The 18,770-nt window shown below is 35.2% G+C and overlaps 1 protein-coding gene across 6 annotated transcripts in view; it reads right to left on the bottom strand.

Moving 5' to 3' along the window:
• Positions 1 to 18,770, bottom strand: part of PAN3 (poly(A) specific ribonuclease subunit PAN3) — a 161,808-nt gene that overhangs the window by 79,180 nt on the left and 63,858 nt on the right. For all 6 annotated transcript variants that reach the window (XR_009451290.1, XM_059684050.1, XM_059684046.1 and 3 more), the window contains one exon: positions 6,146 to 6,293. Coding sequence is in view for 5 of the 6 variants with exons in the window: in XM_059684050.1 (XP_059540033.1) it covers positions 6,146 to 6,293 (148 nt within the window). In the remaining variant the exon portion in view is untranslated. The remainder of the gene's footprint in view (positions 1 to 6,145; positions 6,294 to 18,770) is intronic.

The raw sequence follows: 18,770 nt of genomic DNA, 5'->3' as shown, positions 1-18,770 counted from the left end.
CACAACAGGATCTCTCAAACCTAGCAGAACACATTAACCAAGGATTTCTCAACCAGTAAACAGTACCTACTGGGAACTATTTAAGCCTTACCTGACAGGTCTCCAAGTCAGATGCAGCAGCCACATACCTCTCTGTACCATTGTCTTGCCTCAGTTTCTTGAAATTCCCAACTGGGAAAGAAATACAGCCAGCAAGTACTCCCAAACAAGTTATGACTCTACAGTTCCACTGTTAGTAACCTTCCTTGGGACATCAACATCTATATCCATATACATGCATACACAGAGCAGCCCCCATCTAGGATAAGCTCAACATTACAGGGTAGTGAAAAGGCCCTCTTCACAAAACCTCAAGGGTCCCAGATCTTAACTATAAATTTTTATTTTTTTTTTTAATGTAGAAAGCAATTCCCAATAAGAAAACCTGGAAAGGTTTGAGTGATTCTGCTGAATATACCTGAAAAACAAAGTAGTTACAAAAAATGGAAACATGCAATTTAAACATAATACTTACAAATATTTTAACTGGTTTTAAGAATTTTTTAGCATTTCAAAACACAGGAACTCTAGTTCTGATGCAGTTAAACTTTCAACAGGATTGTTTCTGTTCCTTATATGACTATTCATCTCTTGAATATTTGCATTTTCTAGAAGTTCATCAAAGATGCTTACTGAATCATTCAAAATCACTGTACTTAAGAGAAACCCACCAATTAAAACATTTTTTTCCAAAACAGAAAAGAAACTAGTTTATACTAGAAATGAAAAGATCCCTTTTTCTTAAGGAATTTGTAATATACTCAAGAAATCCAGACTGATATTTCAAACAATTAGAACATTTTAATGTTAAACTAACTCTGCTGCTATTATGTGTCAAAATAATTCAGAGAAATCAGCTGAAACTGAAATATCAAAATACTATGACAGAACTACTTGACAGTCCCACAGAATCTGTAGACTTTTGAAAAATAATTAAATCTGTTTAGTTACATCCTATAAAACATGATAATGTTTAAGAATTACACAATTATTTTTACATTCTTACTTTCAGTAATTATACCATTTAGTGAAACATAAAGCAATCTAAAATGATAGCTTAAGAAATTTTTATGCCCTTAGTGATTTTAATGTAGAGACTAAGATACGCTTTAAATATGAACTTATCGATATTCACCATCGATAAGACTGTTAACATAGTGTCCTATTTTCCTAATGGTATGTACACTCCTTAGCTGGATATCAGAGTAGTGATACAGTGAGATAAAAAGGCCTATAGATTTAATTTTATCCACCTAGTGTTCCAGCCATTATGACTTACAACAGTTCATGATTTTTTACCTATACAGTTTGTTAATTTTAGCAATTATTTTTTTAGTCTGTTCTCTCTCTTGTTTTTCAGTCATACAAACAGATCAATTACATGGACACACACATACAAACAACTAACCTAAAAATTAATAATAATTGAAAGGACTATCATGCAGAAATGATTTTTATTTATTCCATTCAATATAAAGAAAAAGAATTAGGACTAGTAGGTAAAAGACAAGAGAGAGTTTAATTCAAATACAATGTAATTTTCTATTTTATTCAAACTATAAAAATGTACACTGGACTGCCATGTACATTCTATAAATGACAAAGCACAAGCTAGATTATAATCTTTCAAGATTGCCACCTCTAAATTGGCACAAGGCTGAACTATGTAAACCTCAAAGGTTCCACCTGGATCAATAACCAATATTAGATTACCACATAAGCCAACTACTATGCAACTGAGTTGAATTAAGCCTCCATTGTATTAATCTATGATATGAAATGCTATAGAGCTAATGAATCATAAAACTTTATTTTTTAGCATTGAACTTTAGAGGTAAAAGAAATCTCCTAATCCAAACCTTTCAATAGTACAAATAAATAACTCTATTTTAAATAATGTATTATATACAGTTTAATATTTCAATATTTTTAAACAAGAATAATGAATATAAATTTTCCCTTTTTACTATACCTTGAACAAGCCAAAAAAATATATTAATATATATTAGCCAATTTTACCCATCAATCTGGTACCCTCAGGAATATATAAGAAATGACTCATTATTTCAAAATCTGGATCTAAAAGCATAATAAATGAATACAATTATTTAATAATTTTAAGTTTAGTATAAATAAATGCTTTTCCCCCAAATCAATCATCTGAGATTTGCCATAATAATTTACAATAAAGTGTATCAAATGGTCCAAATATCTGTACCATCCTTATCTTGAAAGAACAAAGTCACTTACAGCTCTTTCATTTATGAATCAATGATGGCATTTTCAAGTCCAAGAACTTTCCTCTGCCCCTCACAAGTGTCCACACACAATTAAGCAGAACAAGAGATGCTCAATTCCTGAGTCAAAATTGCACATTAAGCTGCCAGATGATAAATCATATACCATCCAGAACTGTATGCTCCTATTACTACCTCTCTTAAACACTTTCAAATAGACTGTGGCTAATTTTGAGGTAATTACAGCACATTAAGACTTAGTTTACTAAGTCTACTACCAAATCAAAACACACTTAGGAAAAATTCTGATTAAGAAAAACTTTCAGCAATTGGTTCTCATGATAAAATTATTTTCATGGCACAAAAAAATTAAAGCATAAACTATTATTTCATATACTTAGTATAATCATATTTTCATTCCTAAAAATCTATTCAAAAACTGTTTGCCTAAAGCAAAGGCTATTAGAAAAATATATCTTTAGACTTATGCATTACTACTCTAAAAGTACTCTTACTATAACATGCTCTGGAAATAAACTGAAATAAATTTTGCTAAGTCTGTGTTAAACCAGTGCTTCTTAACTTTTGAACATCAGGATAATATAAGCTGTGACCAGAGAAAAGTACCCAAGTTAAATGCCATATCACATACTCACATAACAAGTACCTTAATAGAAGATATTTAAGATTTTGCTATTGTTCTTAGGTTAAATGTGCATAAAACAAGTAAACTATAAATCCTTGATTTCTTAAACTAAAATAGAATAAAATGGTTGTGTATACAATTCAATGAAAACACAACATGGGCTCCATATTTTTAATACTTCTAAATACTTTTAAGTCTAAGTAGCTATAAATAAATTAAAATAACTTTTACTTAAAGTTTCACTTGTTGCATTAAAACTTTTTTTAAAATATGAATCATTTTAAAAGTAACCAAAACAAGTTTTTCAAAAAGAGACTTGATTCGCTCAGGATCTACTATGTTCCCGGAATTGTGCTTTTGTTTCTTACAATTTGAGGAAATTCTGAATCTTAATATCTACTGAACTTTGTTCAAATATGTTTACATTGTGGTCAGGAGATATATTTAAGTATGCATTTTTTCATAGATAATAAAAATGACATTATTCTAGTTTACTTTGAATGTCAAAATATTTAAGCCTTAATTTATATATATTTTAGAAAAACAATAGTTTGATATATTTTCAAGGATAATAATCTGGACTAGAAGTTGAAAAAAAGAAAATGAAACTTTGTAACAAAATTATCAATAGGTTATACCTATAGTAGACAAGAAGGACTAATGATAAATTAAATCATCACTAAGGTAAACAATAAAGTAGAAATTTTATAACCTTTCCTAGGCCTTGGAAAAAATAGCATTTGTGGGTAAAAAGTAATGGAAGACATTTCGGAGGGGCGGGAGGGGATAAAATGGTTTCCTGAAAGTCAGTCAGACTTAATTTTTAGTTTGCTCATCTCCACAGGGTCTTAAAGTGTTAAGCCATTAACTAAAAGAATTACGAAGAAATAATAAGTGCAAAACAATTCATCATTCCAGTATTTTTGGAAAATGTTTTAGCTTAGTTGATTCTCATTTTAATGAAGAACAATTTTTAAATAACATGTATAAAAATTTTAGGAATGTATTTAATATGATACAGACTTACTTCCAATGGTTCCAGACAGTAATTACTCTCATGAATAGGAAGTAAAGGACCATTTTAACATTAGAACTATGTAGAAAAATAAGTAGTTTCTCACCTAATTTAATTTTTAAATTAATTAATTTCATCCCAAATTTAGGTTACAATACCCCCGGGGGCCAATGAGACACCTACCTACACACAATACCTATTAAAACACTTAAATACCACAGCATTATAAATTTTTAAAACTAAACATTTTCAAGATCTAAAATTGTCTTTGACATTTTTAACTCCCCCAATATTTATAAAGCCTATTTTTTAATGGTAAGCTTGAACAAGTCTGATCAAAGATACGAACAAAATGTTAATTTCTGAAACAAGGGAAGATATATTGTTATGCCAAAATAAACTGGTACTTAATTACAAAAGCCAACTAACTGGCATATGGATACCATTACTGTGGGTGCTTTATATACACTGCTCAGAAATCTGGACAATCTCTAAGAAATTTTAGATGTATAGCTGACATGGAGATTATGCTCATGTACACAATGTGACCACACCTCAATGCGAGAAAAATCATAGTAGCATATTACTTACAAGTAAAACCTTTAGGCTATCAGGAATATTCAATTCTGACACTGCTCTCTAGAGAAGGGAAAATGTTTACAAATTTAACTAAACCTGAGGGTAGAAGAAAAGGTAAGGCGACAAGTGAGGGAAAAGGGGCTGAAAAGAAGAGGGAGATGAGTGGAGAGAAAGAGTGGGAGAGAAAGGTAGGGGAAGGAGGCATTGATAAAATCCTTGGCAGCACAAGATTATTTAGCCTGAGTACATTTGATATTTTACATGCTAAACCAGATACTCTCTTCCATAAAGTTATCATTACCTTCCCTCATTCTTCCCCAAAAGGTCCTTGATTCCTTATCAGTATAAAAACCAATGATTTCTCTTAATAATTTGGTTAAGCCCTGGAGGCAGTACTAATTCCAGGCTGATCCAGCTAGATAGTCTGGCTTCATTAAGTGTGCATTTATTTCATTCTGTTTCTGTTTTTTGAAACATTCAAGACCAAGTGATGATTGTCCAGTACAGGTTCTAGAAACATAATCTGTGTGAGGAGCTCAAACATTTTACAGACACAAGATAACCTGCTCAGCACTTACGATAAATTCAATATAATTTTGCATACCTTACTTTTCTAAGATACACCGCAGTAGAGATGGGTGATGTTAATTATCTAAGAAATTTTTCTTATTTTTATTATAATAAATGCTTATGTCACGGACTAGAAGGCAAACTTTGAATGAATTATTAAGATAAAACAGAGAACTTAAAAAAAAAAATAGAGTTCTCAAAGGGTCACTATGAACCATGCCTCAGGACCCCTAAGTGCATTTGTTCAAATTATTCTATCATTATAGGTAAACTTGAGAGAAAATGACTGAGAAATATTGTTTTGCCTACCTCAGTGACCCCTAATACATTCTTTCCTACTATTTATTTTCTACTATTGTTTATAATACTTTACCCAATTAAAAATTACTATTACAGCCTTGGCCAAGTGGCTCAGCTGGGTGGTACATTGTCCCATACATCAAAAGGTTCCCAGGTTCCATTTCTAGTCACGGCACACACCCAGGCTGCGGCACATATGGGAGGCAACTGATGATGTTTCTCTCTCTTTCTTTCTCTCAAGTCAATATATTTTTTTAAAAAAGAACACCATATCTTCGAGTAAGGATTAAAAAGAATTACTGTTAGACTTATAATCAAACATCTGAAAGGTAAGAAATACATCTAAACTTATATTCTGAATTATATAGAATAAGCTATTCTTTAGAAATTTAATACACAAGGATTGTGAAGCACACATACTCATCAGTATTTTATTTCTTATGCTCTTACAGAAGTTTTTGAGTGAAACAGCACTGACTTTTAAAAAAGGGAAATACTGAGGTTCAGATAGGTATTTTTCCTAAATAACCATTTTCTTCAAGTTTATTTCTGTGCTTTTAAACAAGTTTAAATATTCTTTTTTCATATTTAAATTTCACTTTTAATTTTTCAACTCTGTTACTAAAGTCTAGAACATAAAACTTATTTTGTGTTCAAATGTGAATCATTCAAGTATACAATTTCAGTTCTGATAAACTAACAGCAAATGGTGCTTACAGATTTAATACCTGGAACTCACTGGAAAGTTACCCAACTTACCTGGTGCTAATCCAGCAGCAGCAGGGCTTCCCATGGATGGGTGAGAGAAAACTTGAGAGAAGGCAGACATATTTGACTGGGACACATTACTCAGCCTGGAGGTTGATCCTCCTTTAGGAATAAACTCGCTTGCAGTAGGATTTGGTGTCTATTTAAAAATCAAATATAGTAAGTTAACACACTTTTAAGCCCAAAAAAAGACATGAATCTACTAGGCATTATTCCACAGTGTTTTTATTTACTGAGTAGACTATTTTACTGAAAAGATTTACAATGTTTTTTAGTTTTCATATTTTGGGGTGGTATAAATAAATTCCAAGGGAGTTTTTTAATCAATTTTCTGAATTTTAATTTCATTTGCAGAGTTTAACCTCAGAAACATGCAAAATTTGCCTTTATTGTCAAATATGCATCATTACCAAACTATCCTAGGACATTTTAGAGAACTGGGAGGTTGAGACTACCTCAAAACTGAGCAACAAGTTTCAAATTTAATATCTTTAAACCACTTCTACCAGTATAAAGGTCAAAACTGCCTTTATTCCAAAATTAATCACTTCCTTTACTGTAAGCATTTAAGACATTTTCTCAATAATATGGTACCATATATTTAAGTAACAGAGTAAAGACCAGAAAAACACTTATAAGTAAGGCATACATAGAAAAAAAATCAAAATAGAAGAAAAACGCAATAGAGGCCCCAATGCCTGCAAAGTAACTTACATCATATTAAAAATATTTTGCCAGCCCTAACTGGTTTGGCTCAGTGGATAGAGCGTCAACCTGTGGACTCAAGGGTCCCAGGTTTGATTCCGGTCAAGGGCATGTACCTTGGTTGCGGGCACATCCCCAGTAGGGAGTGTGCAGGAGGCAGCTGATCGATGTTTCTCTCTCATCGATGTTTCTAACTCTATCCCTCTCCCTTCCTCTCTGGAATAAACCAATAAAATATATTTAAAAAATATATATTTTGCCATACGATTACATTAAAAAATTTCTTCATCAATGTAGTAAGTCACATTTTATATATTCAAGTGGCATGGTACTTTTGGCTTTAAGAACTACTAAAACAGCTCTGGCTGGGTGGCTCAGTTGGTTGGAGCATTGTCCTGTATACCAAAAGGTCGTGGGTTCAATTCCCAGTCAGGGCACATACCTAGGCTGTGGTTTCAATCCCCAGTCGAAGTCAGTACCAGAGGCAAACAATCGATGTTTCCCTCTCACATTGATCTCTCTCTCTCTCTCTCTCAAAATCAATAAACACATATCCTCGGGTGAGGATGTAAAAAAAAAAAAAGGAACTACTAGAACATGAGACTGTATTTCAAATTCATAAATGGTCTATATTTTTGTCCATGTGAAACAAATGAATATCATAAATACTTTTCTGAGTATCTTAAATATTTTAATAAATATTTTATTTTATTAAATTGTGGGGGTTTTTTGTTAATCCTCACCCGAGGATATTTTTTCCATTGATTTTTTTTTTTTTTTTTTTAAGAAATAGTGAAAGGGAGGAAGGGAAGGGGTCAGAGAGAGAAACACAATGATGTGAGAGACACATTGACTGGTTGCCTCCTGCATACACCAACTGGTATATGGATGGAACCTGCAACCCAGGTACTCACCCGTGACCATGAACCCGAGACCCCTGGAGGAGGACTGATGCTCTCACCACTGAACATACCAGCCAGTAAATTCTACATGCTTGAGTGTAATAAAGATTCAATGACCATTAACATGAGTGATATCATTTGAATTCAACTTCCAATAGGGTCAACCAAAGAAATAATTCAGTATGTTCATACTTTAGCCCATACTTTATGTATACATATAAACTAAGTCTAAATATGAAAGATAAGTCAACAGGCTACCCTAATTTTAAACTCTAAAACAAATGATACTTTACCAGGTGCATGCCAGGGAAAATTAAACACAAAGTGATAAAATAGAGAGGAAATGTTAATCTGAGATTAATTAAAATATACTAAATATATAAAATGAACCTCTTTTACTGCCCACATCTAAGACATGAAATTCTAGGAGGGGGATCAGGGGAGAGGGTTATCAGGCCTGCTCCAAAATATATTTTCTAAAGAGAAATATGTAATCCTCCTCTCCCCCGACCCCCCCCCCTCTCACACACACACAAACACACATACACATAGTAAAATCTTCAAAACTCTAAAGTTTTCCAAAATCATAGCATGTTCTTTAAAAGTATGATCAATTCCTTAATTTCTGGAGTAGAAAATAAGCCAACACATTTTACTGATGTGTTAATCCCTAGTTATAAGGAAAAATGGCTACTAAAAGGATCACTTTGGAGCTAAATCTGTGTGTACTAGGTAATCTTAAACCTATTTTAAAAGATGGAGTCAAGATAAAAGCAATCAGATACCTTAGTAAAAGAGTTCAAAATGTCTATGAAATATGGAAACTCCAGGACTACAAGATTACTAAGAAAAGCAAATTTAGACAAAGGAAATTATATATGCATACAAAACTTTTTAGTAGCATGTTCCTGAGAAATAGGTATTACCCAATTTCCACTTCACATATATCTTACATTTACTATGATTATATCTGATTTCAAAGCTGAGTTTTTCTATATTAAATCTTTTTAAATTAATTTGAAAGTCTACTTTTAAGGAATCCTATAAATGAGAAATAGGTGATGAAAGTCTATTCTGCTTTTGCTGCCAAAACCGGTTTGGCTCAGTGGATAGAGCGTCGGCCTGCGGACTGAAGGGTCCCGGGTTCGATTCCGGTCAAGGGCATGTACCTGGGTTGCGGGCACATCCCCAGTGGGAGATGTGCTGGAGGCAGCTGATCGATGTTTCTCTCTCATCGGTGTTTCTAACTCTCTATCTCTCTCCCTTCCTCTCTGTAAAAAATCAATAAAATATATTTATAAGTACCGCGCGCTAACCGATCGCACCACTGGAGCTCCTAAAAATCAATAAAGTATATTTAAAAAAAAAAAAAAGAAAGTCTATTCTGCCTTTGCCAAACTAATCATCATAAAATGTCATTCTAACAAAGTATAAAGGACCTCAAAATTTATTAAAATATCCCATCAGCAGATGAGTGGATTAGAAAACTGTGGTACATCTACACAATAGAATACTACGTTGCTATAAAAAAGAAGGAATTCTTACCATTTGCAACAGCATGGATGGAACTGGAGAGCATTATGTTAAGCGAAATAAGCCAGTCAGAGAAAGATAAATATCACATGATCTCACTCATTTGTGGACTATAAAGAACAACATAAACTGATGAACAAAAACAGAACCAGAGACAGAAGCATCGAACAGATTGTCCAAACTATGAGGGAAGGTGGGGGGTGAGGGGGTAAGAGATGAAACAAAGGACTATGTATGCATGCATATGAGTATAACCAATGGACACAAGACAGTAGGGGGGGGTGATGGCATGTGCTCGGGGATGGAAGCGGCCAGGGAGAGGTCAATGGGGGGAAAAGGAGACTCAAGTAATACTTTAAACAAGAAAGAATTTAAATTAAAAATTTATTAAAGTAAGTTATTAAAAATAATATAACTGAAAATTTACACACTAAACTGCAACTTCTGGATACCTAACAACCACAGATGCAAAAAACTGACCCAAAGGTAAACTTTAATTAAGAAGTAAAAAAAAGAGCCTAAAATCCTCCCTCCTTTGTTTAAGATGGCTAGGCATTTCCCTTTGGTGGTTTGAAAGGTTTCTTTTTATTCAACTCTTGAGTATTTGACTAAAGAGATTTAAAGAGCAGAAAAATAAATTATACAGAATTTAGATACAGCACACAGAAAAAAACAAAATCTAGGAATAAGAGAGTAAAGCTACTATTACAGATAATACAAATTCCTACAGCCTGATTAGAGAACCAGAAATATTTAATGTAATAATAAGTATAATCATGAACATTTTCATAATAAAATTAGTTATAATAACTATAATAAAAAATGTACTCTTAAAACTGCTTTAATATTAGTGTTTCAGAAAATAAATAAGGGTTTTATAAAGCACAACAGCATGGGCACACACCTTTAACATGTTAAGAAAAATACTTTGTTAACAGACAAGGCAAAACTGGTGAATAAAACCAATCACAATAAAATGAATTATCTATTTATCAGAAAATAAACAATTTATCTCAGCTAAAGGAGGTGAAGCTTGTATCTTGAAGACTCAAACTTACTTGGGTTATATAAATTATTTGCCTAACATCAACAACACTAAAGAGAATGAAATGAATTGGGAAAGAAATAGTGAAAAAGAAGATCAAAGTTTTATTATTCCTGCCTTATGATTTAGAATAATACCTTCATAACTACCTAGGTATATTCCTATAATATTAAAATTGCATTTTTAATACAAAGATAATTACGTTTTTCTGTGTATAAGATGCCCCCATGTATAAGACGCCCCCACTTTTCCAACTCAAAATTAAGAAATCAGTATTTTAAACATTTTGCTGGTTTTCCTCTTAAGGCCTTCTTCTTTTTTGGCATCTTAAGGAGTTGTTCTTCCTGTTTTCTCCACTGTCTGATCATACACTCAGTGGGAGGAGGTCCAAACTGTCTCTCTGCAGCTCTATTTCCATGCTCTTTTGCATAGCTGTTTACATTCAGTTTGAATTTTGCAGAGTAAAATTACTGGTATTTATCTTTTTATTTTTTGACATCTTTAAAGGCTCAGAACGCTTGGTGCCTGTTGCATCTGCGCACTCTCCACCTCCACCACCAATTACGGCATCAGCTGATTTCAGTAACAATAAGGGTTGTGATTGGAGGAAGCCTGTTTGACAAGGTATGGGTAGTTATGCACCCGCGCGGCTCCCTCCTTGGCTGAATTCCATGTATAAGATGCCCCTCGATTTTCAGTCTAACGATTTTAGAAAAAAATAGCATCTTATACACGGAAAAATACAGTATATTTCTGCTACAATGTCTACTTCTATTCTGATTTCTATTCATATTTTAAACCCTAATTTTTATTTATATCTTAAACAGTTATAAATGCACTTTAAAAAACCAATGCTTATTCAAGTTAAGTAGCAGACATTCATTTTGTGAGAATTTATCAATAAAAATAGAATTTGGGGTTCTCATATACTTAAATTTATACTGCATCTTTCATGCCAAAAGCAACCAAGTGCTTTTTATATACAGTGGAGCCTTGACTTACGAGTTTAATTGTTCCGAGACCAAGCTTGTTAAGGAGCTCATTAAGGAGCTCGTTAATTCAAATTACTCTATCAACTCAATGCAAAAAATCGGCCGAGAGACAGCTGGTATCTCAAAAAACTCGTTAGTTGGGACACTTGTAAGTCAAGGCTCCACTGTAGTGAGTTCTCCAAACTGGCATCATCCCTCAACATTTGAATGGCACCTGTCCTCACTAGACAGAAATATACTAAATCAAGAGTCCTGACCTTCAGCTTCAAAAGTACAGTTACAATTTTATCATTACATTTTATATGAAATAACTAGTGGCCCAGTGCACGAAATTCATGCACATTAAAAGGAAATTAGAGGAAATATTTTAATATTGCTATTTGCCCTTTCTCTATAATAGAAGTGTCAGAGATGAAAGAAAATTAGATATATATGAAAATCTCCCTCCTGTCAGAGTCTGGGGTACACTGCAGAACCTAGAGTCAAGTCCCCACCCACCACTCACAAGTGCTTTGAAAACACAGAAGACCCAGACCCAGCCAGCCCCACCCCCATTGGGTGAGACCCAGACCCAGCCAGCCCCACCCCTGTCAAACCCTCCGGGCAGGGGGTGCAGTCTCAGGTCCCCCGTCAAGCCCTGCTGGGCGGGGGGCAAAGCCACAGGTCCCCTGGCCCAGCGCCGGGGTGGGAGGGCATGGCCTGAGGTCCCCCAGCCTGGCACTGGGGCGGGGGACAGGACCTGAGGTCCCCCATCAAGCCCTGCCAGGTGAGAGGCACAGCCTGAGATCCCAACTCAAGCCCTGCCAGGTGAGGGGTGCGGCCTGAGGTCTTCGTCAAGCCTTACAGGGCGGGGGGTACAGCCTGAGGTCCCTCACCCGGGCCAGGTGCCATGCAGCCTCAGGCCCCTGCTGTTCGGTTGTGATGTTATGGCATCCTGGCTAATTTGCATATTCCTCTATTATACAGATAGATAATTAATATTTCAATCCACACATCCTATCCAACCAAAATGGTACTGTATTTGCCATCTACAAATGACCAATAAAGGCTTATTTACAAATGAAGATATTTTTTGATGTGGTTTCTAACTCAATTTTATGACTGCTTACTATCATTTGATTTGCTGCTTTTAAAGTAACAGTATTTAATGCTCTGCTGGATTCCACTACAAACAGAATACTTATTTAAGCCCACAAAAAACTATCCCATAAATTAAGAAACTAATGTACTTAGTGTCACAAAATAAAAAATGCAGGTATTCAATATTTTTTTAATTAGGCAGAAAGAACAGGAAGAGGTATATACTAAATGAAAACAGAACACAAAATATTATGTAGTATTTTATTACAAATACATCAAAAAGCTTAAGAAAAAGACTGTCTTAAGATAATGTGATGAATGATTGAGAAACCACTATATTCTTAAATATTGGTCATGTTTCTTTTCAATCACATAATAAATTAATAAACCATAAAATATCTTCCATGGTACAGCTCCTTATAATGAGCTCTACCTATCTTGCTTTACCTATTTTAATGATTCAGTTGTTATCAGTAATCTTTCCACTCTCTGAATGAAACATGACCTGGTGACTTATTCTTACAGCTTTATCTGTATATATAAAAGCCTAAGCAACTGGCCAACCGGCCAGCAGCTATGACGTGCACTGACCACCAGGGGGCAGTTGCTCAACGCAGGAGCTGCCAAGCTATGGTCACTTGGCGGCAGTGATTCTCGGGTGACGCACCCAGAAGCAGAGAGGAGGGAGCCTGATTCCAGGGTGCATCACCCAAGAACCGCCCTCTTGCAATTTAGGACCCCTCGGGGGATGTCAGAGAGCCAGTTTCAGCCTCATCCCCGCAGGCCAGGCTGAGGGACGCCAGCAGTGCACCAGGCCTCTAGTTTAGATATAATTAACATATAATAAGCTGCACATATTTAAAATATAAACTTGGATAACTCTTGAAATCGGTAGGCAAAATGAATCCATTACCCAAATCAAGATATCTGTTTTGCTCAAAAAGTTTCCATAAGCCTCTTTTAAATCCCTCCCTTCCATTTCTCTCTGCACCACTACTTTGGTCACTATGTAACCACTGATCGATCCAGTTTTCTGTCACTATAGCTTAGTCTGCATTGTTCTAGAGTTTAATACAAATGAGTCCTACATGCATATGTACATGCTGATTTTTTTAACTAGCTTCTTTAACTTGGCATCATTAATATTCATCCATGTCATTGTCTCTATGTTTCATTTGGGGTTTTTTTTACTAATTAATATTCAATAATATCAAAATACCACAGTTGTTTATCCTTTCAGTCAATGGACAAATTTTTTTTCTGGTTTTTGGCTATTACAAAGATGAAATGAACATTCATGTCTTTATATGAACATGTTTCACTACTTTTGGGTAAATAGCTACCACTGAATGGCTTGGGCATATGGTATGTGTATACATAACCTTTTTAAAGTTGGTCAGCTGTTTTCCAAAGTAGTTGTACTAATATGTGCACTAGCACTGTATAAAGAGCTCAAGTTGCTCTATGTACTTAGGAACATGAGCTTTGGACAAACATCTACATTTTAGAAATCTTATTGTGTAGTGATATCTCAATGTGGTTTTAATTTTCATTTCCCAAATTACTTATATGCCATTCGACATCTTTTTTGGTAAAACATGTGTTTACATTTTTAACCAATGTTATTGGGTATGTTCTCTATTAAGGAATTTTGACAGTTTTGGATAAAAGTCCTTTCTCAGATATGTGATATACAAATATTTTCTCCAGGTTTCTATCTTTTCATCCTCTTAACAGTTACCTTTCAAAGAACAAAGATTCTTAAATTTTGATGAAGTCCAGTTTATTGAATTCTTCATTCGTGAGTCATGTATTTGGTGTTGTATCAAAGAAATATTTGCCTAACCAAAGGTCACAGATACTTTTCTCCTGGGTTGTTTATTTGTTTGTTTGATTTTTAAGGATAGTTTATTGATTTTAGAGAGAGGAAGGGAGAGGAAGAGACAGAAACTTGATGTGAGAGTACATGGATCAGTTGTCTCCCGCAACCTGGGCATGTGCCCTGACTGGGAATTGAACCATGACCTCCTGGTTCGTAAGTCGATGCTCAACCCCTGAGCCACACAAGACAGGGCTATTATGGAAAATGTTAAACTTTGATAAAAGTGGAGAGGAGAGTATAATAATCCCCTATCCACTCAGCTTCAATGATCAATATTTACTAGTCTTATTTTAAAAAAATATTTGTATTGATTTTTTAGAGAAAGGAAGGGAGGAGAGAAACATTGTTTAGCTGCCTCCTGCACCCCCTCACCCCCACCCCCGCCCCCAGCCCCCCGCAGATCAAGTACACAACCCAGGCATGTGCCCTGACCAGGAATTGAACCCCCAAACCTTTTGATGAATGGGACAACCCCCAACAACTGAGCCACACCTCTTTTTGTGCAGTATTCATCTGGTTTTACAATCATAGTAATGCTGAAATCATAGAATGAGTTAAGAAGTATTCCTTCCTTTTCAAGTTTTTAAAAAAGTTTGAATAGAATTCATACTACTATTTCTTCCTTAAATATGTGGTAGAATTCAGAGTGAAGTCATCTGGGCCTCTTTTGTGGGAAGGTTTTTAACTCTGAATTCAATTTGATTAAAATATTTAGTGTTAACCATGCTATTACTTTTTATAAAATATATTTATATTGATTTCAGAGAGGAAGAGAGTGGGAGAGATAGAAACTCAATGATGACAGAGAATCACTGATTGGCTGCCTCCTGCACGCCTCCTACTGGAGATCAAACCCGAAACCTGGGCATGTGTCCTTGACCTTAACTGAACCCGGGACCCTTCAGTCAGCAGGCCAACACTCTATCCACTGAGCCAAACCGGCTAGGGCTATCTATTACTTCTTGAATGAACTTGGGTAATTTGTGTCTTCCAAAGATGTGTCTGTTTCATCCCTCGTCAAATTTATTGCCATAAAATAATTCATAGTATTTCCTTAGTGTCCTTATAGTATCTATACAGCCTATTTCATTCCTGATAATAGTAAATTATGCTTTATATCTTTTTTTCTTAATCAGTCTGGCTATTTACCATTTTTATGGATCTTTTCAAAGAAACAGCTTTTCTCTTTCATTATTTCCCCCATTGTTTTTGTTTTCTATTGATTTCTGCTCTGATCTTAATTATTTCTTTTCTTATGCTTTCTTTGGGTTTAATTTATTTCCTTTTTCTAGTGTCCTCAGGTAGAAGCTGAAAGCACTGATTTGAGAACATTTGTTCTTTTATAACTTAGGCCTTTAGTGCTTTAAAAAATTTCCCTGATTATTGCTTTATGGCATCCTACGACTTTTGACATGTTTTCATTTCAGTTCAAAATACATTCTAATTTCCCATTCTATTTCTCCATTGACCCATGAGCAATTAAGAAGTATGTTATTTAGTTTCCAAATGCTTGAAGATTTTCCAAAGAGCTTTCTGTTACAGATTTCTAACTTAATTTCATGTAGTCAGAGAACATATGTTTATGGCTTGAGTCTCTTTAAATTTATTAAGTAGGTTCCATGACCCATAATTGGTCTGTCTTGATCAATATCCCATGTGCACTTGATACAAACATGTACTAGGTGTACTGGTTAATAATGGCAGACTTTGTAATCAAAGAAAACACGATAATTTCAAGAGAAACATCATAAGTGCTTTATTCAAAGTAATGTCCATCACTAGCTACACATTTCCCCCATCTTTCAGGTAATTTGTGGATCCCGTCCCAATAGAAATTTTCTTGTTTTGAGGCAAACCACTCAGAGACCCAATTTTCCACTTCTTTGTACGTTTTGAAGTGCTCCTCAGTAAGTGCATGTGCCATTGATCAGAACAAGTGGTAATCTGAAGGAGCAAGGTCTGGTGAATGCAGCAGGTGGGTTAATACTTCCCAGGCAAGATCTTTTGACGTGTCTTTAACTGGTTTTAAAGTGTGTGATGGTGCATCATCATGAAGCAAAATTACTTTGCCATGTCTTCTGGCACATTCTGGTCATTTCATGATCAAAACGTGGTTCAAACTGATTATTTGTTGTTGGTAACGATCAATATTAACAGTTTCACCCCGCTCACAATACACTACACTTTCCTGATCCCACCAAACGCAGAGCATTGTCTTCTTTCCAAAGCGATTTGGCCTTGCAGTCGATGTTGATGATTGACCTGGATCAACCCATGATTTTGTGCGTTTGGGATTCTCAAAATCCACTTCTCAGCACGTCAAAATTCGATGCAAAAAGACTTTCTTTCATGTCATTGAAGCAACATTTTACTGATGACTTTTCAGTTTTCCATTTGTCTTTCATTCAGTTGATGTGGCACCCATGTTCCTTCCTTTAAAATCTTTCCCATTGCTTGTAAACGATCGGAAATTGTTTGCTGAGCAACATTTAATCTTTCTGCAAGTTGTTTCTGAGTTTGACACACATCGTCTTCATCCAATAATGCTTGTAATTGTTGGTCTTCAAACTTTTTTGGTTGACCTGGATGTTCTTTGTCTTTCACATTGAAATCATCACTTTTAAAGAGTTTAAACCAGTGTTCTCAAGTATCTTGAGATAGAGAATGTTCACTATAAGCTTCCCAAAGTATACATTAACTTTTTCTTCAAAATAAAGTAATGAATTAAAACTTTCCACAAATGCTCTTTTTTTGGCATGAAATTCAACATTTTTAAGCATAAAAATATCTATGATGTTAACACCTTCACAAAATTTGACATATGAAGTTTTAAAAGCTTGCTGTCAATACAACAAAACAGCATACATATCAAATCACATATATATCAACATATGTGTGTAACTCCATCTACTGAAAAAAATCTGCATTACTAACTGGTACACCTAGTATTTAGTTGTAGGTAGTTTTCTATAAATAGCAAACTGGTAGAGTTGTTCAAATCTCCCATTTCCTTACTGATTTTGTCTCTTTTTTCTATAAATTTTGTAAAATATATTTTTGATTACAGAGAGGAAGGGAAAGGGAGAGAAAGATAGAAACATAAATAATGAGAGAGAATCATTGATCAGCTGCCTCCTGCATGCCCCACACTGGGGATCGAGACTGCAACCCAGGCATGTGCCCTGACTGGGAACTGAACCGTGACCTTCTGGTTCATAGGCTGATGTTCAACCACTGAGCCATACCAGCAGGCCCTTTCTTCTATTACTGAAAGAGGAGTATTAAAATCCTTATCATTGTTTTTCTGTTTCTCCTTGCAATTCTATTAGTCTTCATCTCATATGTTTTAACACCATTACTGGGATACACATTTAAAAATGGTATATCCATGTCCCCTTTACCTTTATCAAATGATATTCTTTGTCTGTGGTAATATCCCCTGCTCTGAAATCTACTTTGTCTGATATTAACATAGCTATCGCAGCTTTCTGTTGACTAGTGCATGGTGTAACTTTTAATCTACTTTTGTCTTATATATATATATATATATATATTAGTGGCCCAGTGCACGAAATTTGTGCGCGGGGGGGGGGGGGGGGCGGCGCACCAGGGTTTCCCTCAGCCTGGTCTGCACCCTCTCCAATCTGGGACCCCCCAGTGGATGTCCGACTGCCGGCTTAGGCCCAATCCCACAGGCATCGGGCCTAAACCGGCAGTCGGGACATCCCTCTCACAATCCAGGACCGCTGGCTCCTAACCACTCACCTGCCTGCTTGACTGATTGCCTCTAACCGCTTCTGCCTGCCAGCCTGATCACCCCCTAACCGCGCCCCTGCTGGCCTAATTGATGCCTACCTGCTCCCCTGCCGGACTGATTGCCCCCAACTGTCCTCCCCTGGTGGCCTGATCACCCATAAGGCTTTTATTAGTATAGACATGACCCTTCACAGAAAATTTCACTAACCCCGCTTTACAATAAGGGCTTGACGATTAATCATTGTGGCCAGACACCAAGATTTCCTTTCTTTGAATAGTGGAGGGAATCATTATCTTATCTTTAAGTTGCCCTAAACATCAAATGAGATAATGACTTAGAAAAGTATAAAAGCACCATATAAAGACAACTGTCTTTTTCATGTACTGAAAAGACAATAAAGTGGTAAAATGAAAAACACTATTTTTATTCTCCCCCTTCCTTCCTTTACAGCCTTTAAACTGAAAATTAGAAAAATTTCACTCCTACTTTCATTTCTTTACATTCAATATTATTTTGTATTAGTTTCAGGTTTTATATTAGTTACAGAATAGTGGTTAGACAATCATATACTTTACAAAGTGTTCCCCGATATTTCCAGTACCCACCTGGCATCATACCATCATTACAACACTGTTGACTATATTACCTATTTAAGTGACAATAGGTTTACTGGTTCCTTCCCATCTTTCTTTTGTGTTGCTCATTCTTCCTTTTCTTTCT

This window comes from Myotis daubentonii, chromosome 2 (assembly GCF_963259705.1).
Source record: "Myotis daubentonii chromosome 2, mMyoDau2.1, whole genome shotgun sequence".
Classification (NCBI taxonomy): Eukaryota; Metazoa; Chordata; class Mammalia; order Chiroptera; family Vespertilionidae; genus Myotis; species Myotis daubentonii.
This window is presented reverse-complemented; position numbering and strand designations above follow the sequence as displayed.